This window comes from Loxodonta africana, chromosome 2, assembly GCF_030014295.1.
Source record: "Loxodonta africana isolate mLoxAfr1 chromosome 2, mLoxAfr1.hap2, whole genome shotgun sequence".
NCBI classification, from domain to species: Eukaryota; Metazoa; Chordata; class Mammalia; order Proboscidea; family Elephantidae; genus Loxodonta; species Loxodonta africana.
In genome coordinates this window covers 168,954,055-168,968,647 of record NC_087343.1, presented here as the reverse complement: position 1 = coordinate 168,968,647, position 14,593 = coordinate 168,954,055, and the positions used below count along the sequence as shown (strand labels likewise).

The following is a 14,593-nucleotide window of genomic DNA, read 5'->3' as shown; positions in this document are numbered from 1 at the left end:
GAAGGGATCTAGTTTCACCTAGGCAAGGACTCTCTTTATGGTCATCCAGCTCCTTTTTGAAGACCTGTATGGACTGGGAGCTTAATAACCCTGAGGAAAGTTCACTCCATTTTGAGGTATGCCTTCTGGATGAAAATTCTCCTTCCTACAGACCAAAGTCTGCCTTCAGTCTCTGTGCCTTAGTTCTGTCCTTTGGATCCTACTTCATCTCTCCTTTCAGTTTCAAAGCAAGAGAGTCACTTAGTGATTCAAGCTTCTTTGTTGAGAGAAAGAGACAGAAAGACTGAGGGACCCGTGAGCAGGCCAATGACGACATAAGGCTCGTCATCCCCTGGGCTGGTCACTTCCTTGCCATCTTCACTGACTTCCAGAATTGGGGTGCTTCACATCTTTTGTGTTCAAGAAGAGAAACCTTCCCATAGATAAAAACAGCAAGGAAGGAAAATTTCTAATTTTTCATTTTAAGAGGAGTCAGAAGAGGGTGTTGGTAAGAGATGGACATTCCTCAGCTGTAAACACTCCACTGGCAGCCTACCGTCAGGGGCAGCACCTAGGGGGTTCCTGGTCCTTGTTCAGGAGACACAGCTGAATTCCCAGCAAGAAGTGGTGCTCTTGAGCTGAGCTTCCCTAGAAAGGAATTTTGTTCAGTACTCCCATTATGTAGCATAATGTTTTCTTGTTGCTGGGTGCTGTCAAGTCAATTTCTACTCATAGAGACCCTGTGTGACAGAGTAGAACTGCCTCTTAGGGTTTTCAAGGCTGTAATCTTTACAGAAGGGGATTGTCAGGTCTTTCTCCCTAAGAGCCACTGGGTGGGTTTGAACCACCACCGTTTTGCTTAGCAGCCCAAGCGCTAAACCATTGAGCCACCAGAGTCCTTCCACTCTTTTTGCCCTTTAGGAGAGATATAGGGTGTAACAGAAAGAATAGCAAATAAGGAGCCAGAGATGAGAGTTCTTTTTGCCTGTGTCTATCTGGATGAAACTGGGTGAGACAGACTCCCTCTTGAGGCCTCATTAGCACACTCTAGGGGCTGGACTCAATCGGTGTCTTTAATTTTTAAACCCAACTTCCTTTCAGAATAAAGAGGAACTGCTCAAGCTTCAGAAGGTTTAGACCCAACCACTCCACACTGGGTTATGCCCCTTCTACACACACATCTACAAAGGAGATCGAAACAATCTTCTGAGTGTCACCACCAGGTAATATGACTTTATTTTTTAGCCTTTACTACCTTCAAATTGTACTTGGAATGAAAACAGGGAGTTATTCGTTTTCCAAATGTACAGTTAGTAGAATGCACAATGTGCCTTTTCACACTCAAGCTCTCGTCTCCCCTCTGGCCTCCATTCCCATAGCTTCCTCCGTTTAATTCTACCTTAACCTCCAGAACTTAGCACAATGGTATTTCATCAGAGAGGCCTTTCTTGATCACCCAACATGGTCAAATTCTATTCCTACTCCTCCTACTTAATACTTACTAAGCATTTCCAATATCCAAGGTACTGATTTAAGAGTTTCATATATGTTAGCTCATTAAATCCAGAGAAAAATCCTGAGAAATAAGTGATATTAGCATCCCCATTTTTCAGATGTAGAAACTGAGGCCTAGAGTGGTTAAAAGCTTGCTGCCAGTCACCATGGATATCTCCTTCATAGTACTAATCACAATTTTAAGTTTACTTTTATTTGCCTGATTATTTGATTAATCTCTGTTTCTGTCTCAAGCACATATACTCTGCAAGGACAGGAGTATGTCTATTTTACCCCAGCTGTATCTGCCAGACCTGGAACCTTCCCTGGCACATAGACAAATATACACATGCTTGTAGAGTGACCCTCCCGCCCTGGTCACCCGCTAATTGTAGAAACAGAAATACTTGGGTTTGCATCCTAATCTTCTGCTTAGTCTTGGGAGAAGTCTCCTAGTTTACTGCTCAGATTCTTACTTGTCTTGCCCATAAAATGGGATTGATAATAGTATCTACCATAGAGTGATATTTTGAGGATCTTTGCGTATATGTAATGTGCCTTGCACAGTATCTGCAACAGCATGGACACTTAAAAATTATAGCTGTTATCATTATTATTGATGATAATAATGACACTAACAACTGTATTCACTGCTATCATAGTCCAATGGACTGTCTTGCCATTTCATCCAAGGCCTCAGGAAGCAATCAGGTAAGGTATTAGAACCCCATTTTTTTTGGTGGAATAGCAAGATGAGCATTTTGGTCACACTGCTTCAAGACTAATGTTTTCTGATCTTTTCCCCCTGTCCCACACTGGCTTTCTCTCCACCCCATTCATATATACTGTCATAATATCCTGCACATTAGTAGCATTTTATTGTAACCATACAGTATTTACTTGAGCATGGGAGTGCTATCTTTATCTGTGAAGTTCTGTGAAGGCACAGACCTTGTCTCCCTTGTTCTCTGCTGTGTCCCCAGTGCTTGACATGGTACCTGGCACACAGTAGGTGTTCAATATGTATTTGTGGCATGAATGAAAGAATATATGATTTAATGAACCAATAAAAACAACTTAATACCTCTCTCCTTCCCTCTGCTCCTTCTCTCTTTGCTTCCACTGCTCTCCCCACATCCTTGCTGTCCTACCTGGCCTAGGATGGCATTGAGGCGCTCTGATTCACAGTCCACCACCACCAGCCTCTCCTTTTTCTTCTCCAGGTCCTGAAAGAGCATCCGGTATCCCTCCTCTGTGGTTGTTAAAATGTTGACTGCCGTCACCTGCCAGTTCTTCTCAGCAGCTGTGTCGAGGACTTTCTGCAGGACGGACAAGCCTGGAAGTTGGGTAAGACAGAGAAGTGGCAGACAGTCAGGACACACAGACACCACCCAACTTCTTCGAGGTGCCCACCTCCTCAGTCAATGCCTACTCTTCCATCTAGCTCAGCTCCAGCTTCCTCTTACTGTGCAAGTCTAGTCAAAGAGCTCAGTGAGGGCAGGCACCGTGTCTCTCGTGATTTTGTCCCCAGTACACGGTAGGCAGTACAGCTAGTGATTTAAAACGTAATATTTGAAGTGAGACCGTCTGAGGCCCAAACCTGATGCTACAACAGACTAGTTAAATGACCTGGTGCAGGCTAATTAGCCCTTCAAAACTCTAGTTTCTTCAAAGGTAAAAGGGCAATGCTAATAATACCCACCTCACAGTGTCATCATGAGGACTGAATGAGAATGTCTCATACATGGCAGGGCCTGATACATGGCAAACCAAACTGACACCGTCAAGTTGATTCAAGGGGTTCAAAAATGTTAATTGTTATTATTATCAGGCACTCAGTTTAACTGTTTACTAACTGTGTCAACCTAGCATCTAAACAGGCATCTGGTAACCATTGATTAAGGTCCCTGGGTGGTGCAGATGGTTTGTGGTCAACTACTAACCTAAAGCTGGGTGGTTCAAACCCACCCAGTAGCACCATGAAAAGGTTTGTGGTCTGCTTCTGTAGAGATTACAGCCAAGAAAATCCTGAGGAGCACAGCTCTACTCTGCAGCACAGGGGGTCATCATGAGTTGAAATCAGCTAGATGGCAATGGGGTTTTTTGTTTGTTTAACTGTTGATTAAATGAGTCAATGTTCAATATAACCTCAATACCTAATACAGTGTCTCACACAAGTAGGTGTTCAATATAATCCATCACCGTTGAGGTGATTCCAACTCATAGTGACCCTATAGGACAGAATAGAACTTCCCCATAGGGTTTTCTAGGCTGACATCTTTATGGAAGCAGTCTACCACATCTTTAGCCTGCGGAGCAGCTGGAGGGTTTGAACTGCAGATACGTCAACTAGCAGCTGAACACTTAACCACTAAGCCACCAGGGCTCCTTGTTAAATAAATGTGTACAGAGTTAAACTATCCTCTTCTAATTTATAGCTAAATGGATAGAAGAGCTCGTCACTTAATGCTGCTTTGTTTCTTGTTTAAGCCTAAGATACTGAATTCATTTCCTCTTGTTGCTGTAACAAATTACCATAAGTTTAGTGGATTAAAACAGCACAAGTTTATTATCTTACAGGTCTGGAGGTTAGACAATTGACATGGGTCTTATTGGGCTAAAATCAATTGGTCTTCAGGGCTATGTTCTTTTCTGGAGACTGTAGGGAAAAATCCATTTTCTTGACTTTTCCAGTTTCTAGAGGAGGCTGCCTGCATTCCTTGGCTCATGGCCCCTTCCTCCATGTTCACGGCCAGCAATGGCTGGTTGAGTCTTTTGCACATTGCATCGTTCTGACTCCAACTCTTCTGCTTCCGTCCTCCACATGTAAGGGCCTTTGTGATTACTTTGAGTCCACCAAGATAATTCAGGATAACCTCCCTACTTTATAGTCAGCTGATTAATAACCTTAATTCCATCTGCAACCTTAATTCCCCTTTTTCTATGTAAGGTAACATATTCACAGGTTTAATAGATTATGACATGGACATCTTTGGGGTCATTATTCTGTTTACCACAGATCTTTCAGCCATGCATTATTCATCAATAGTTTGCACATAAATCAATTCTGTCTCCCAGTAATGCAGTTTACCTCTCCTACAGTGACCAATATGATGCCTGACCTCAAGAATCACATTTAGATTGATTCTGCTAAGTCTTCCTTTCTTTGTTTCTTTTTCAGTACAAGTTATTTGGTGTGTTTGAGTCTCACATTTACTGAAAGTTTACCATGTATCTGGCACTGTTCTACTAGTTTACCAATACCAGTTGCTGTCAAACTGATCCAGGCTCATGGGGAGCCCCCGAGTGTCAAAGTAGAACTGAGCTCCACAGGGTTTTCATGGCCGTGACCCTTTTGGAAGCAGATCACCATGCTTTATTTCTGAGGCTTCTCTAGGTGGGTTTGGACTGCCAACCTTTCAGTTAGCAGCACAGCGCTTAGCTGTTTGCACACCCAGGGACTCCTCTACTAGCTTAAACCAAACACACACACACACACACACACACACACACACACACACACAAAGAAAAACAAAACCTGTTCCCGTTGAGTTCATTCCAACTCATAGTGACCTTATAGGACAGAGTAGAACTGCCCCGTAGGGTTTCCAAGGCTGTAATCTTTACAGAAGCAGACTGCCACATCTATCTTCCATGGAGTGGCTGGTGGATTCGAACCACTGACCTCTTGGTTAGCAGCTGAGCACTTAACCATTGTGCTACCAGGGTTCCTTCTCTACTATCTTACCTGTTTTTAATTCACCTAATCCTGTGAGGTAGGTCTAGTATCATTATCCTTGTTTGGCAGATATGGGAATTGAGGCTCAGAGACACTAAGTCACTGGCCCAAGGTCACACAGCTAGCAAGTGGCAGAGCTCCGATCTCAGCATTCTGAGGTAGACAGAGCCCTTTCAAGAGTGCGGGTGCTTCTGCAGGCCTCAGAGATACTCCCCACAAGCACAGTTATGTTTTTCTGGCTTTGCCACTTCCAGGCCTTCAGCTTCATTATGCTGCAAAACTGTCCTGAAATAGTCCTTCTCCAGGTGACATTCACAATGGCTTCGGCCTGGGAAGGGAAATCATCAAAATAAGGGAGAGGGAAGGGGACAACTGAGAAAAACACAGTGTTTCTGATCTCTCCTTCTGCCTTCTCCTTCCCATATGGACAATACCCACCTAACTCTTCCTGAAAAAGCACTTTCATAACACGTCAGGGTAAGATTCTTCTGCCTCAGCTCTGAGGAGGCCTTGAATGATCCATTCATTTATTTACATCAATAATGGCTAAGTTCTTAGAGGATTATTTGCTATTCAAGGGGAAGGTGGAAATTACAAGGCAAACACCACAGGAGCCAGAAAAAGGAAGAAAGTTCCCATCCAGAGCCTCAGGGAATAGGGAAAGTGGTGTTTGAGCAGGTCACAGAAGAGGAGAAGGATTTACACAAGCAGATATGAGAGGGGACTGGTTTTCTAGAAAACGGGATTAACATGAGTGAAGAAGCAGAGAAGAAAAAAATCACAGGAAATGTTTGGAAAATTTGACCTAAGATTCACTATTTAAGTGGGGGCAGAATTGCAGAGGCCTGGAAGGTTTGATAATGATGATATGGTGAGGATGATGATACTGGCTGATATATATCAAGGTTTTACTATGTGCCACACACTGTACAAGCACTTTCCAGTCATTACTCATTTAAATCTCACAACTCTATCAAGTAGAGATTGCTTTTATCCCCATTATAGTGAGGAAGAAATGATGACATAATATCCTTATTGCATAAACGGGAAAACTGAGGCCTAAGAAGCTTGCCCAAAATCACGAGTCTGTTTGTCTGGCACAGAGTCTATGTTCCTAACACTCATGCTGTGAGTTATGGTCTATTTAACTGGGGTCTTTGGGCTTTGAGTCTGGACTCAGAAATTATGGAAGCTTGATGAGACATAGAGTGCCATGTGTGGCGAAAGGACTAATCTTTCAAAGGGTGTGTTTCCACAGTGTGCGTTAGAGATTAGCCACTGAGATATCAGTCCACAGAAATAAAGCATTTCTGGCTCGTCTCTCCATACTTTTCTGGGAAGCAGGGAGGTACCATTATCCTTTGTGGTGACTTTCTCTCCTTCCTACAATTGCCCCCGCTCCTGCAACCTATGGCTTACCACGGTCGGCATCATAAATGTAGACAAATTTCTGCCACTTGTAATGGTCGATGATGCTAATGAGGGCATCCTGCAGCTCAGGGCGCAGCTGAAGGACAAATTGATTGGATGTATCGACAGGAAAGCTCGGGGTAATGAAGCAGACGTGGAGAGCCCCGCAGAAGGAGGTTAGCATGTTGACAGTCCTCCGTTCATAAAACCCAAAGATGGCGTAGACTCCTTTGGAGAACTGAGAACAGACTGGAAGAGAAGAGAAGGATTAATGGATAGGAAATGCTGCAAACAGGCTGTCAGATGGTTCCAAAAGTAATTCATGCGTCAGTCCATTCATTCGACCCATCACTCATCCATCTAATATCCAGCCACCCACCCATCCAGCCAATCAATCCATCCATCCTTCAACACACCAATCTATCCAACTGTCCATCCATCCTACTCATCTATCCATCCCACTCACCAATCTACCCATCCGTCTAATCCAATATTTATTAGGTGCCTATTATATGACAGATGTTGTCACAGTTATTAATTACAGTAACCATGTATACAAAGCATTTTCATGTGTTATCCCACTTTGTCTCTAAAATCACCCTGTTAATGTAGGAAAGGGAGGACTGGGTCATCTGTTAGGGAAAGAAAGTTAATGAACATTTCCAAGTTAGCACAGCTAGGGCATATTTGAATTGGGCAGATATTTCCTAACCCAGTGATCTTTCCATTACCCTGCTCAAGGTGAAGTATGAAAAGATGCCATGAAGAAGGAGGTCTCCCAGCTATTGCTATTGACACATGTTTAAGAAAACAAGTGTTTATTCTCCCAGCCTAGCCCTTAGCTTTCAGTGCACATTTCTCTGCCGATATGTTTATTTTGTGTTTGTACATCCTGCTAGCTGATTTGCAGGCCCCCTCCCCACCCTGGTGTACCAGCCATAGTAATAGCTTAGCCATGCAGACATCCCCAGAGGATCCATTTTGTAGGATTCCTGTGAAGTTACCAATCCCGGTTTGTAGTTGGTTAGACTAGTTGTTAGAGCACGATGCCAGTAAGACCAAAGTCAAACTCCAGCTTGGTCAGATACTGAGCTTCGTTTTAATATGTGATACAGGATGAGGGTTCATAGTCTTTGTCCTGGTCAGGGGACAAACCCCAACGCCATCCCAAGTGCCTGAAAATTACCCTCCAACTATGGATGGTTAGGTAGGTGAGGCATTATCATAACAGTGTTTTAGAGCACTTTGCAGTCTTTTCACATGTATTAGGCTATTTAGTCCTCATCACCATTAGTGTCAATTTGTTTTTTAAGATGAAAAAGTTAATGGTCTTAGATCCTCTGCCCTCTTTATCACATTACTTGTTTCCATTACCCCAAATATGTCCCATGAAACATTAGTTCCGTGAGATGCTCCTTAAAAAAGGAAAAACCTTCTCTAGTCTAATACGTATAGGAAGTGGTGTACCTGTCCCCATCTTGGAGTTCCATGTTCCACAGTGGCATAAAAGATTATGAAAGATGTTGTACAAACAAATCCTGTTTAACTTTAACCCAGCATTTGCCAAATCTATTTGCCCCAGAATGCTTTTTTGGTGCATATTTATTCACATGCTATTGAAGATACTTTGGGTCATGCTGTACTAAATAATGCAATTAAACACTGGTTCCTGGTTGCCTACTGTGGGTCTCAGTTCTCAAGCCATCACTAGAGAGATAATTATCTCTTAAAGACTTGGACCGAGCCACATAAGTCATCTGTCCAAACTCCTACCCACTGAAAACCAGCATTCCATCTCTAGGAAACATGCAGATGATCATTAGCACCTGCTTGCATACTTCTGGTTACTGGGTGCTCACTACCTCCCAAGGTCACCCAGTCTGCTGATGAACACTCTTTAAAACCAGAACCTCATGGGAGTCTGCTCTTAACCCATGCCACAGCTCCCCTGATATCTGAAGGTGGTGAGCATGGCCTCTAGCTGTAAGGCATTTGGTTTTCAGCAATGAAATCCATTTGCCACCCTGAAGCTAGAGGCATCTTATTAATTAAAAACAAAACAAAAACAAGCAAAACACATTGTTTCCCTTCCTTGTGCAAAACCTCTCAAAGGGTTATTTTCAGGTTTCCCGTTGCACACAGGAAAACTCCCAAACTTAAGGCCATGGCACAGAGCCAGAGGAGCCTGCCTGCCAACCTCTTCTACCTTCCACTCTCTTCTTCTTGTTCCCTGCTCTAGCCACACTGGCCTTTGCTCTGCTTCTCAGGGCTGTGAGCTTATTCTGCCTTGGGATTGGGAGACTCCGCACTGGCTGTTCCCTTCCAGTGCTTTTCCCTAGCCTTTTGGCAAGGAGGATTCCTTCTCGGTAGTTGTATCTCAGCTCAAATCTTGCCTCCTTGCACAGGCCCTCCTTGACCACCTCATCTAAATACTGACTCTATCCTTCCCCCCATCTCCTTCACTCTATTCTGTCTTAATTCCTTCCCTTGCTGAAGTCATCATTGTATGAAATCATTTCCTTTTCTTTTTTAATTGTTGTAAAATATGTATATATATATACATATATATAACTCAAGATTTGCCAGTTCAACATTTTTCATGTATACAAGTCAGTGACACCAGTTACATCAACCACTCTGTGCCACCATCACCAATATCTGTTGCCAAACTGTCCATCACCATAAACAGAAACTCAGTGCTTCCAGTTGTTATCATTGCATGTCGTCGAGGCAATTCCAACTCACCAAAACCAAACCCATTGCCGTTGAGTCGATTCTGACTCATAGTGATGATCCAACTCACAGCAACCCTATATAAAAGAGTAGTACTGCCCCATAGGGTGTCTTTGGCTGTAATTTTCACGAGAGCAGACTGGCAGGTCTTTCTCCTGTGGAGCCACTAGTGGGTTTTAACTGTCGACCTTTCAGTTAGCAGCTGAGCACTCAACTATTGTGCCACCAGGGCTCCTCGATGCTTCCTAGACAATGTGAAATCATTTTTTTTTTAACTTGTATATGTTTGTCACTGCTTGGGTCAATATAAATTTCCTGGAAACAGAGGTCTCATGTGTGCCCCTGACCAGCACACACAGCCCTGACAGTGCCTGGGACATAATAGATGCTCAATATTATTTGAATGAATAATGAACACATGATGAGTGGGACACAGGACCCACAGGAGGGGATGAAGAGGAGCTGAACCCCAACAGAGATGACTGCTGGGTCACCCTCGGCCTCCTGTTCTGGGTAGTTGTCCGATCACCAGGTGGCTGTTTATTCTCTACCACTCTCACTATTTTGTCCTTCACCCTAATGAGGACACCCTTTCCCTTCACAGTAGACAATAGGCACTGTCTTAAAATGTCGATTGCAATTGCCAGAATCAAGGTTTCCATAAATATGGATTTTTCTACCAGGAAGCAAACATTGTATATTATTCTCCTCATGTTAAATATAGATTCATCAGAATGCATAATCCATCTTACAGGGTGAAGTGTAGATGGGGAGCACATAAACCCCGTTAAAATGTTACAATATGCTCTCTACAGTATTTTTAGGATCTCTTCTCCCCTTGCTGCAACGAAATATTATCCTGTGGGATATGAATCTTATGTTCCAGGTCTATTCCCTCACGTCATCTCCTTGTTTTCACACATTTAGTTGGGCCCTTGGGGCCTTGATGGCTGATGTTTCTTGCTGGGGCTTTAGAAGCAGAGGAGGAAAGGGTGGCATGGGGGTGGAAGAAGTGGGAGGAGGCAGATATGAACAAATTCTAAGACTCAGAGGAGGCTGGAATATTTTCTCCCCTTCAAATTCCATCCCCATTTTTCCCTTCTGCAAACCTCTCTTCCTTTAAACTGACTGCTGTATCCTTTAGGCTGAGAGGGTATATTTACCCCCTACTCTCTAAAGGAACATGGCTGAGAGGTAGCCTGAACTGGATTTACAGTGAGTAGACACTGGCCCCCAGAGTTCTTCAACGTCTGACCTTCAAGCTGCTTCCTTATTTCTGCTAAACCAGAGCAGCAAGAGAGAGCGTGAGACTCTGTAGGTCAGAGGCCCGTGGGAGAATGCATTCACTGCTTAAATGTTGAGAAATATAATTAGTAGTCGTAAGGCATCTTTTTGAATCTGTCACAATAAATATTCAACAAGGAAGAGATAATGTGGTCATGGAGAAGTACTTCAGTAGATGTCAGAAGACTGGATTTTGTTTTTGGTTTTATCACTACAAAACACTTGTGTGACTTTCAGCAAATCCCACACACTCCCTGGGCCTCAGTTTTCCCACCTGTAAAATGCTGGTTTGACTCCATGATGTTTAAAGTCCTTTCAGGCTCTGACTTTCTAGATTCTGCTCCGATTAATTGGAAAATGTTTCCTGAATAGAAAACCTTTTAGCTATTTGCTGGTCAAGCTTTTAATACGGGAAGGACGCTAAGTTCTTGGATTTGATTGTAGGAAAATCCTGGCACTGAATCTAGATGGCTTGTACTTTCTTTCAGAGCCTTGAATTTTCTTTAAGATACAATTTTTAACCCACTGTGTGGTTTAGTTACCTAGTACAGAGTGGAAGAAAGGAGGCAATTGGGAAAGAAGACTAGAGACGGGGACTGTATCGTTAGATATGGCAGGCAGGAGAGAAGAAACCAGAATACTGAAAAGCAGAATCCGAGCTCTGCTGTGTCCTGGTCTAATCATAGATTTTCATCATGGTAATGTTGAATCAGAGTAGGCTGGGCCGTGTGGTGTTTTCCATTTAAGAAAACAGTGGTGGATACAATGCTTTCTGAGAGTAATAAATAAGAGCTAACATTTGAGCACTAACTACCAGATAACACACCAACGACTTTCCTATGCTTCAATTCCTTTCATGCCACAAGGTAGGTTAAAAATTAGGAAAGAAAGGCCAAGGACCAGCACAAAGCAAAGCTAAGATCTCAGTTCTACCACTCTGACTACACGGCTTGAGCTCTTTGCTCTGTGATATACCATCCTCCAAAATGTTGGAAAGGAAGAGTCTTGGCACATGGGCCACCTTCGGTTTCTGGAAAGTCCTCCCATGTAGTACACTGCCTTCTCCTGATGTCAGACAATGAGAAATTACTGCATTAGTGCCTATCGATATTAAAAAAAAAGGGGTGGGGCATGCTTCATGTATATGCCTCTTTCCTCCCTGGGAATCCTGAAAAGCACATATATACATATTTATTCTTCTGTTTGTCTAGTCACCACCCCACCACCCTCATCATCTAGCATCTACTGCTTGTAGACACTATGGTGACAGTGGGATAGTCAGACAAGTAACCAGGCAGTAATGACTCAGTCTAGTGCTGTGGCAGGGATGAGCTCAGGGTTCAGGTAGCGACATCTAGCCCCAGCCTTCAGGGACCTCAAAGAAAGCTCCCCAGAGAAAGCAGAGGCTGAAAGATGAGCAGGTGTTAGCTAGGAAAGGGGGCTTGGTGCAGTTGTGTGTGCACACAGAGTATTCCAGGTAGAACAAACAGCGGCAGCAAAGGTCTGGCACAGAGAGAAGAGACAGAGCTCACTCGGGGGAAGCCTGCCAAGGTGTCAGATCCCAAGGTCCCTGCCTCCATCAGATTCTGTAGCAGAATGTTTCCAACAATCAGAGCCAGCAGAAAACGAGGCCAGGAATTCCCTCTTGGAGAGGCAGGAGGGCAGGAACTGGCAAAGGTAGGAAACCCATGCTCCGCATGGCATGGTCTGTCCAATTCCATCCTGGGTTTGCTCAGGCCTTTTTGATAATCACTGCCTGTTAAGGCACCATCCACTTAGTATCAATAAATCTCTCAGCCCTGGGCACTCGCCCTGACAGCTCTCTCCCAGGGAGGGAACTCCTGGTATTAGCAACTCCTTTTTTATCGTCACTTCATTTAAGGCCTCTTGCACTGACATTTCTCCTTAGCTCCTGGCTCCAGTCCCTGGGAATGTGGTAGCCTCGCTGTAAATAGTGGATTAATGAGCTGACAGGACAGCTTCATTTTGGGAGAGGGAAAGAGAAAGTGTGGGTGGTGGGGGGACTTTTAGACACTCACCCCTGTCCCTGAATCGTTCCATCTTCATTGGTGGGAGTGACATTCTTGATCTGATTTTAACCTTTCAACATCAAATGTGCTTTCTTTCTATCATTCAGAAGGTAATTAGAGTGCCGTTTCACCCCTTTACCTGCTCTTGCAGCTTGGATTGAATACTTAGATGACGTGCAAAGAATTACCATAAGAGATATAAATTGTTCCTATCCCTCTAAACCTTGTTACAATTACTTGGGATTCTGATAGTTTTAGGGAAGCTGGGGCTTCCCTGTCATTTACTAGATAAAACTTATTATTCATTTGCTAAATTCAACAAATATTTATGGAGCATCAGAAATTAATATCATCAGAAAATTGGCATACAGTGATGACACAAAGAGTGACATGTTTTCTGCCTTCACAGAGCTTACCAGGAGTTTAGTAGGTTTTACATCAAGGGAAGTAAAGGAGAAATTGAGACAGTAATAAGGGGACCAAGAAATCAAAAGATGCATTGCATTGGGCAAATTTGCTGTGAAAGACTTCTTTAAAGTGTTAAAAAGCAAAGCTGTCACCTTGAAGACTAAGGTGCACCTGACCCAAGCCATGGTGTTTTCAATCACCTCATATGCAAGTGAAAGCTGGCCAATTAATAAGGACGACTGAAGAATTGATGCCTTTGAATTACGGTGTTGGCGATGGATATTGAATATACCACAGACTGCCAAAAAATAATGAAGAAACCTGTCTAGGAAGAAGTACAGCCAGAATGTTTCTTAGAAGTAAGGATGGGGAGACTTCGTCTCATATACTTTGGACATGCTATCAGGAGGGACCAGTCCCTGGAGGACATGATGCTTGGTAAAGTAGAGGGTCAGTGAAAAAGAGGAAGATCCTCAACAAGATGGATTGACGCAGTGGCTGCAACAATGGGCTCAAGCATAACAATTGTGAGGATGGCGCAGGACTGAGCCGTGTTTTGTTCTGTTGTATGTAGGGTCACTATGAGTCGGAAAAAATTCGACGGCACCTAACAACTAGAAAAACAGTAAGGGGACCAACTGTTGTCTGAGGTTTAAATTAGGAAAGGTCTGTCTAGGAAAGTGACAGTTAACTTAAAATTAATGAATAGATGACCATAACTACTATTACAGTCAGCGTTTACGAGCATTTACTATAAGCCAGGTGCTGAGCTAAGCACCTTGTGTCTATGTTCAAGCAGGAAAAAAAACAAAAACAAACAACAAACCAGTTGCCTGAGTCAACTCTGACTCATGGCGACCTCATTTTTGTCAGAGTAAAACTGCACTCCATAGGGTTTTCAATGGATTTTTTGGAAGGAGATCACTAGGAAGGATCCCTGGTGGTGCAGTGATTAAATGCTTGGCTGTAACTGAAAGATTGGCAGTTTGAACCCACCAGCCACTTGGTGGGAAAAAGATATGGCAGTCTGCTTCTATAAAGATTTATGGCCTTGGAAACCCTGTAGGGCAGTTCTCTGTCTTATAGGGTTGCTATGAGTCCGAACTGACTCGATGGCAGTAGGTTTTGGTAGATTACTAGGTTTTCCTTCTGAGACACCTCTGGGTGGATTCAAACCACCAACCTTTCAGTTAGGAGCAGAGTGCTTAACTGTTTGTGCCACCCAGGGACGTTCCAAACAGAAGGACCAGTTTATCCAAAGGTACTGAGGTGAGAGAGAGAAGAGAGAATTGGAAAAACACCAGGATAGTCAGCATCGCTGGGATGGGGGATATGGCACAGAGTTGGGTGTAGGTGAGGACCTGGTTGTCAAGGGCATTGTGAGGGCTGCAGAAGTTAAGCTCTTGCCTAATGTGTCAATGTCGCATTTCACCTTGGCTGTGGACTCATCTAAGCTTCCTGGAGCCCAGCTGGGAAATGGCAGCACAGGGAGTTGCAGAAGAGGAGCCATTGCTGC

The 14,593-nt window shown here is 43.6% G+C and overlaps 1 protein-coding gene across 4 annotated transcripts in view; it reads right to left on the bottom strand.

The window, feature by feature from the left end:
* The window catches only part of GRIA1 (glutamate ionotropic receptor AMPA type subunit 1), a 381,310-nt gene that overhangs the window by 183,653 nt on the left and 183,064 nt on the right, over positions 1–14,593 (bottom strand). For 3 of the 4 annotated variants that reach the window (XM_003404615.4, XM_003404616.4, XM_064278580.1), the window contains exons 3-4: positions 6,632–6,871; positions 2,625–2,809 (exon numbers count right to left, since the gene is read on the bottom strand). In XM_003404615.4, coding sequence (XP_003404663.2) covers positions 2,625–2,809; positions 6,632–6,871 — 425 coding nt within the window. The remainder of the gene's footprint in view (positions 1–2,624; positions 2,810–6,631; positions 6,872–14,593) is intronic. The other variant, XM_010592042.3, reaches the window with a different exon arrangement.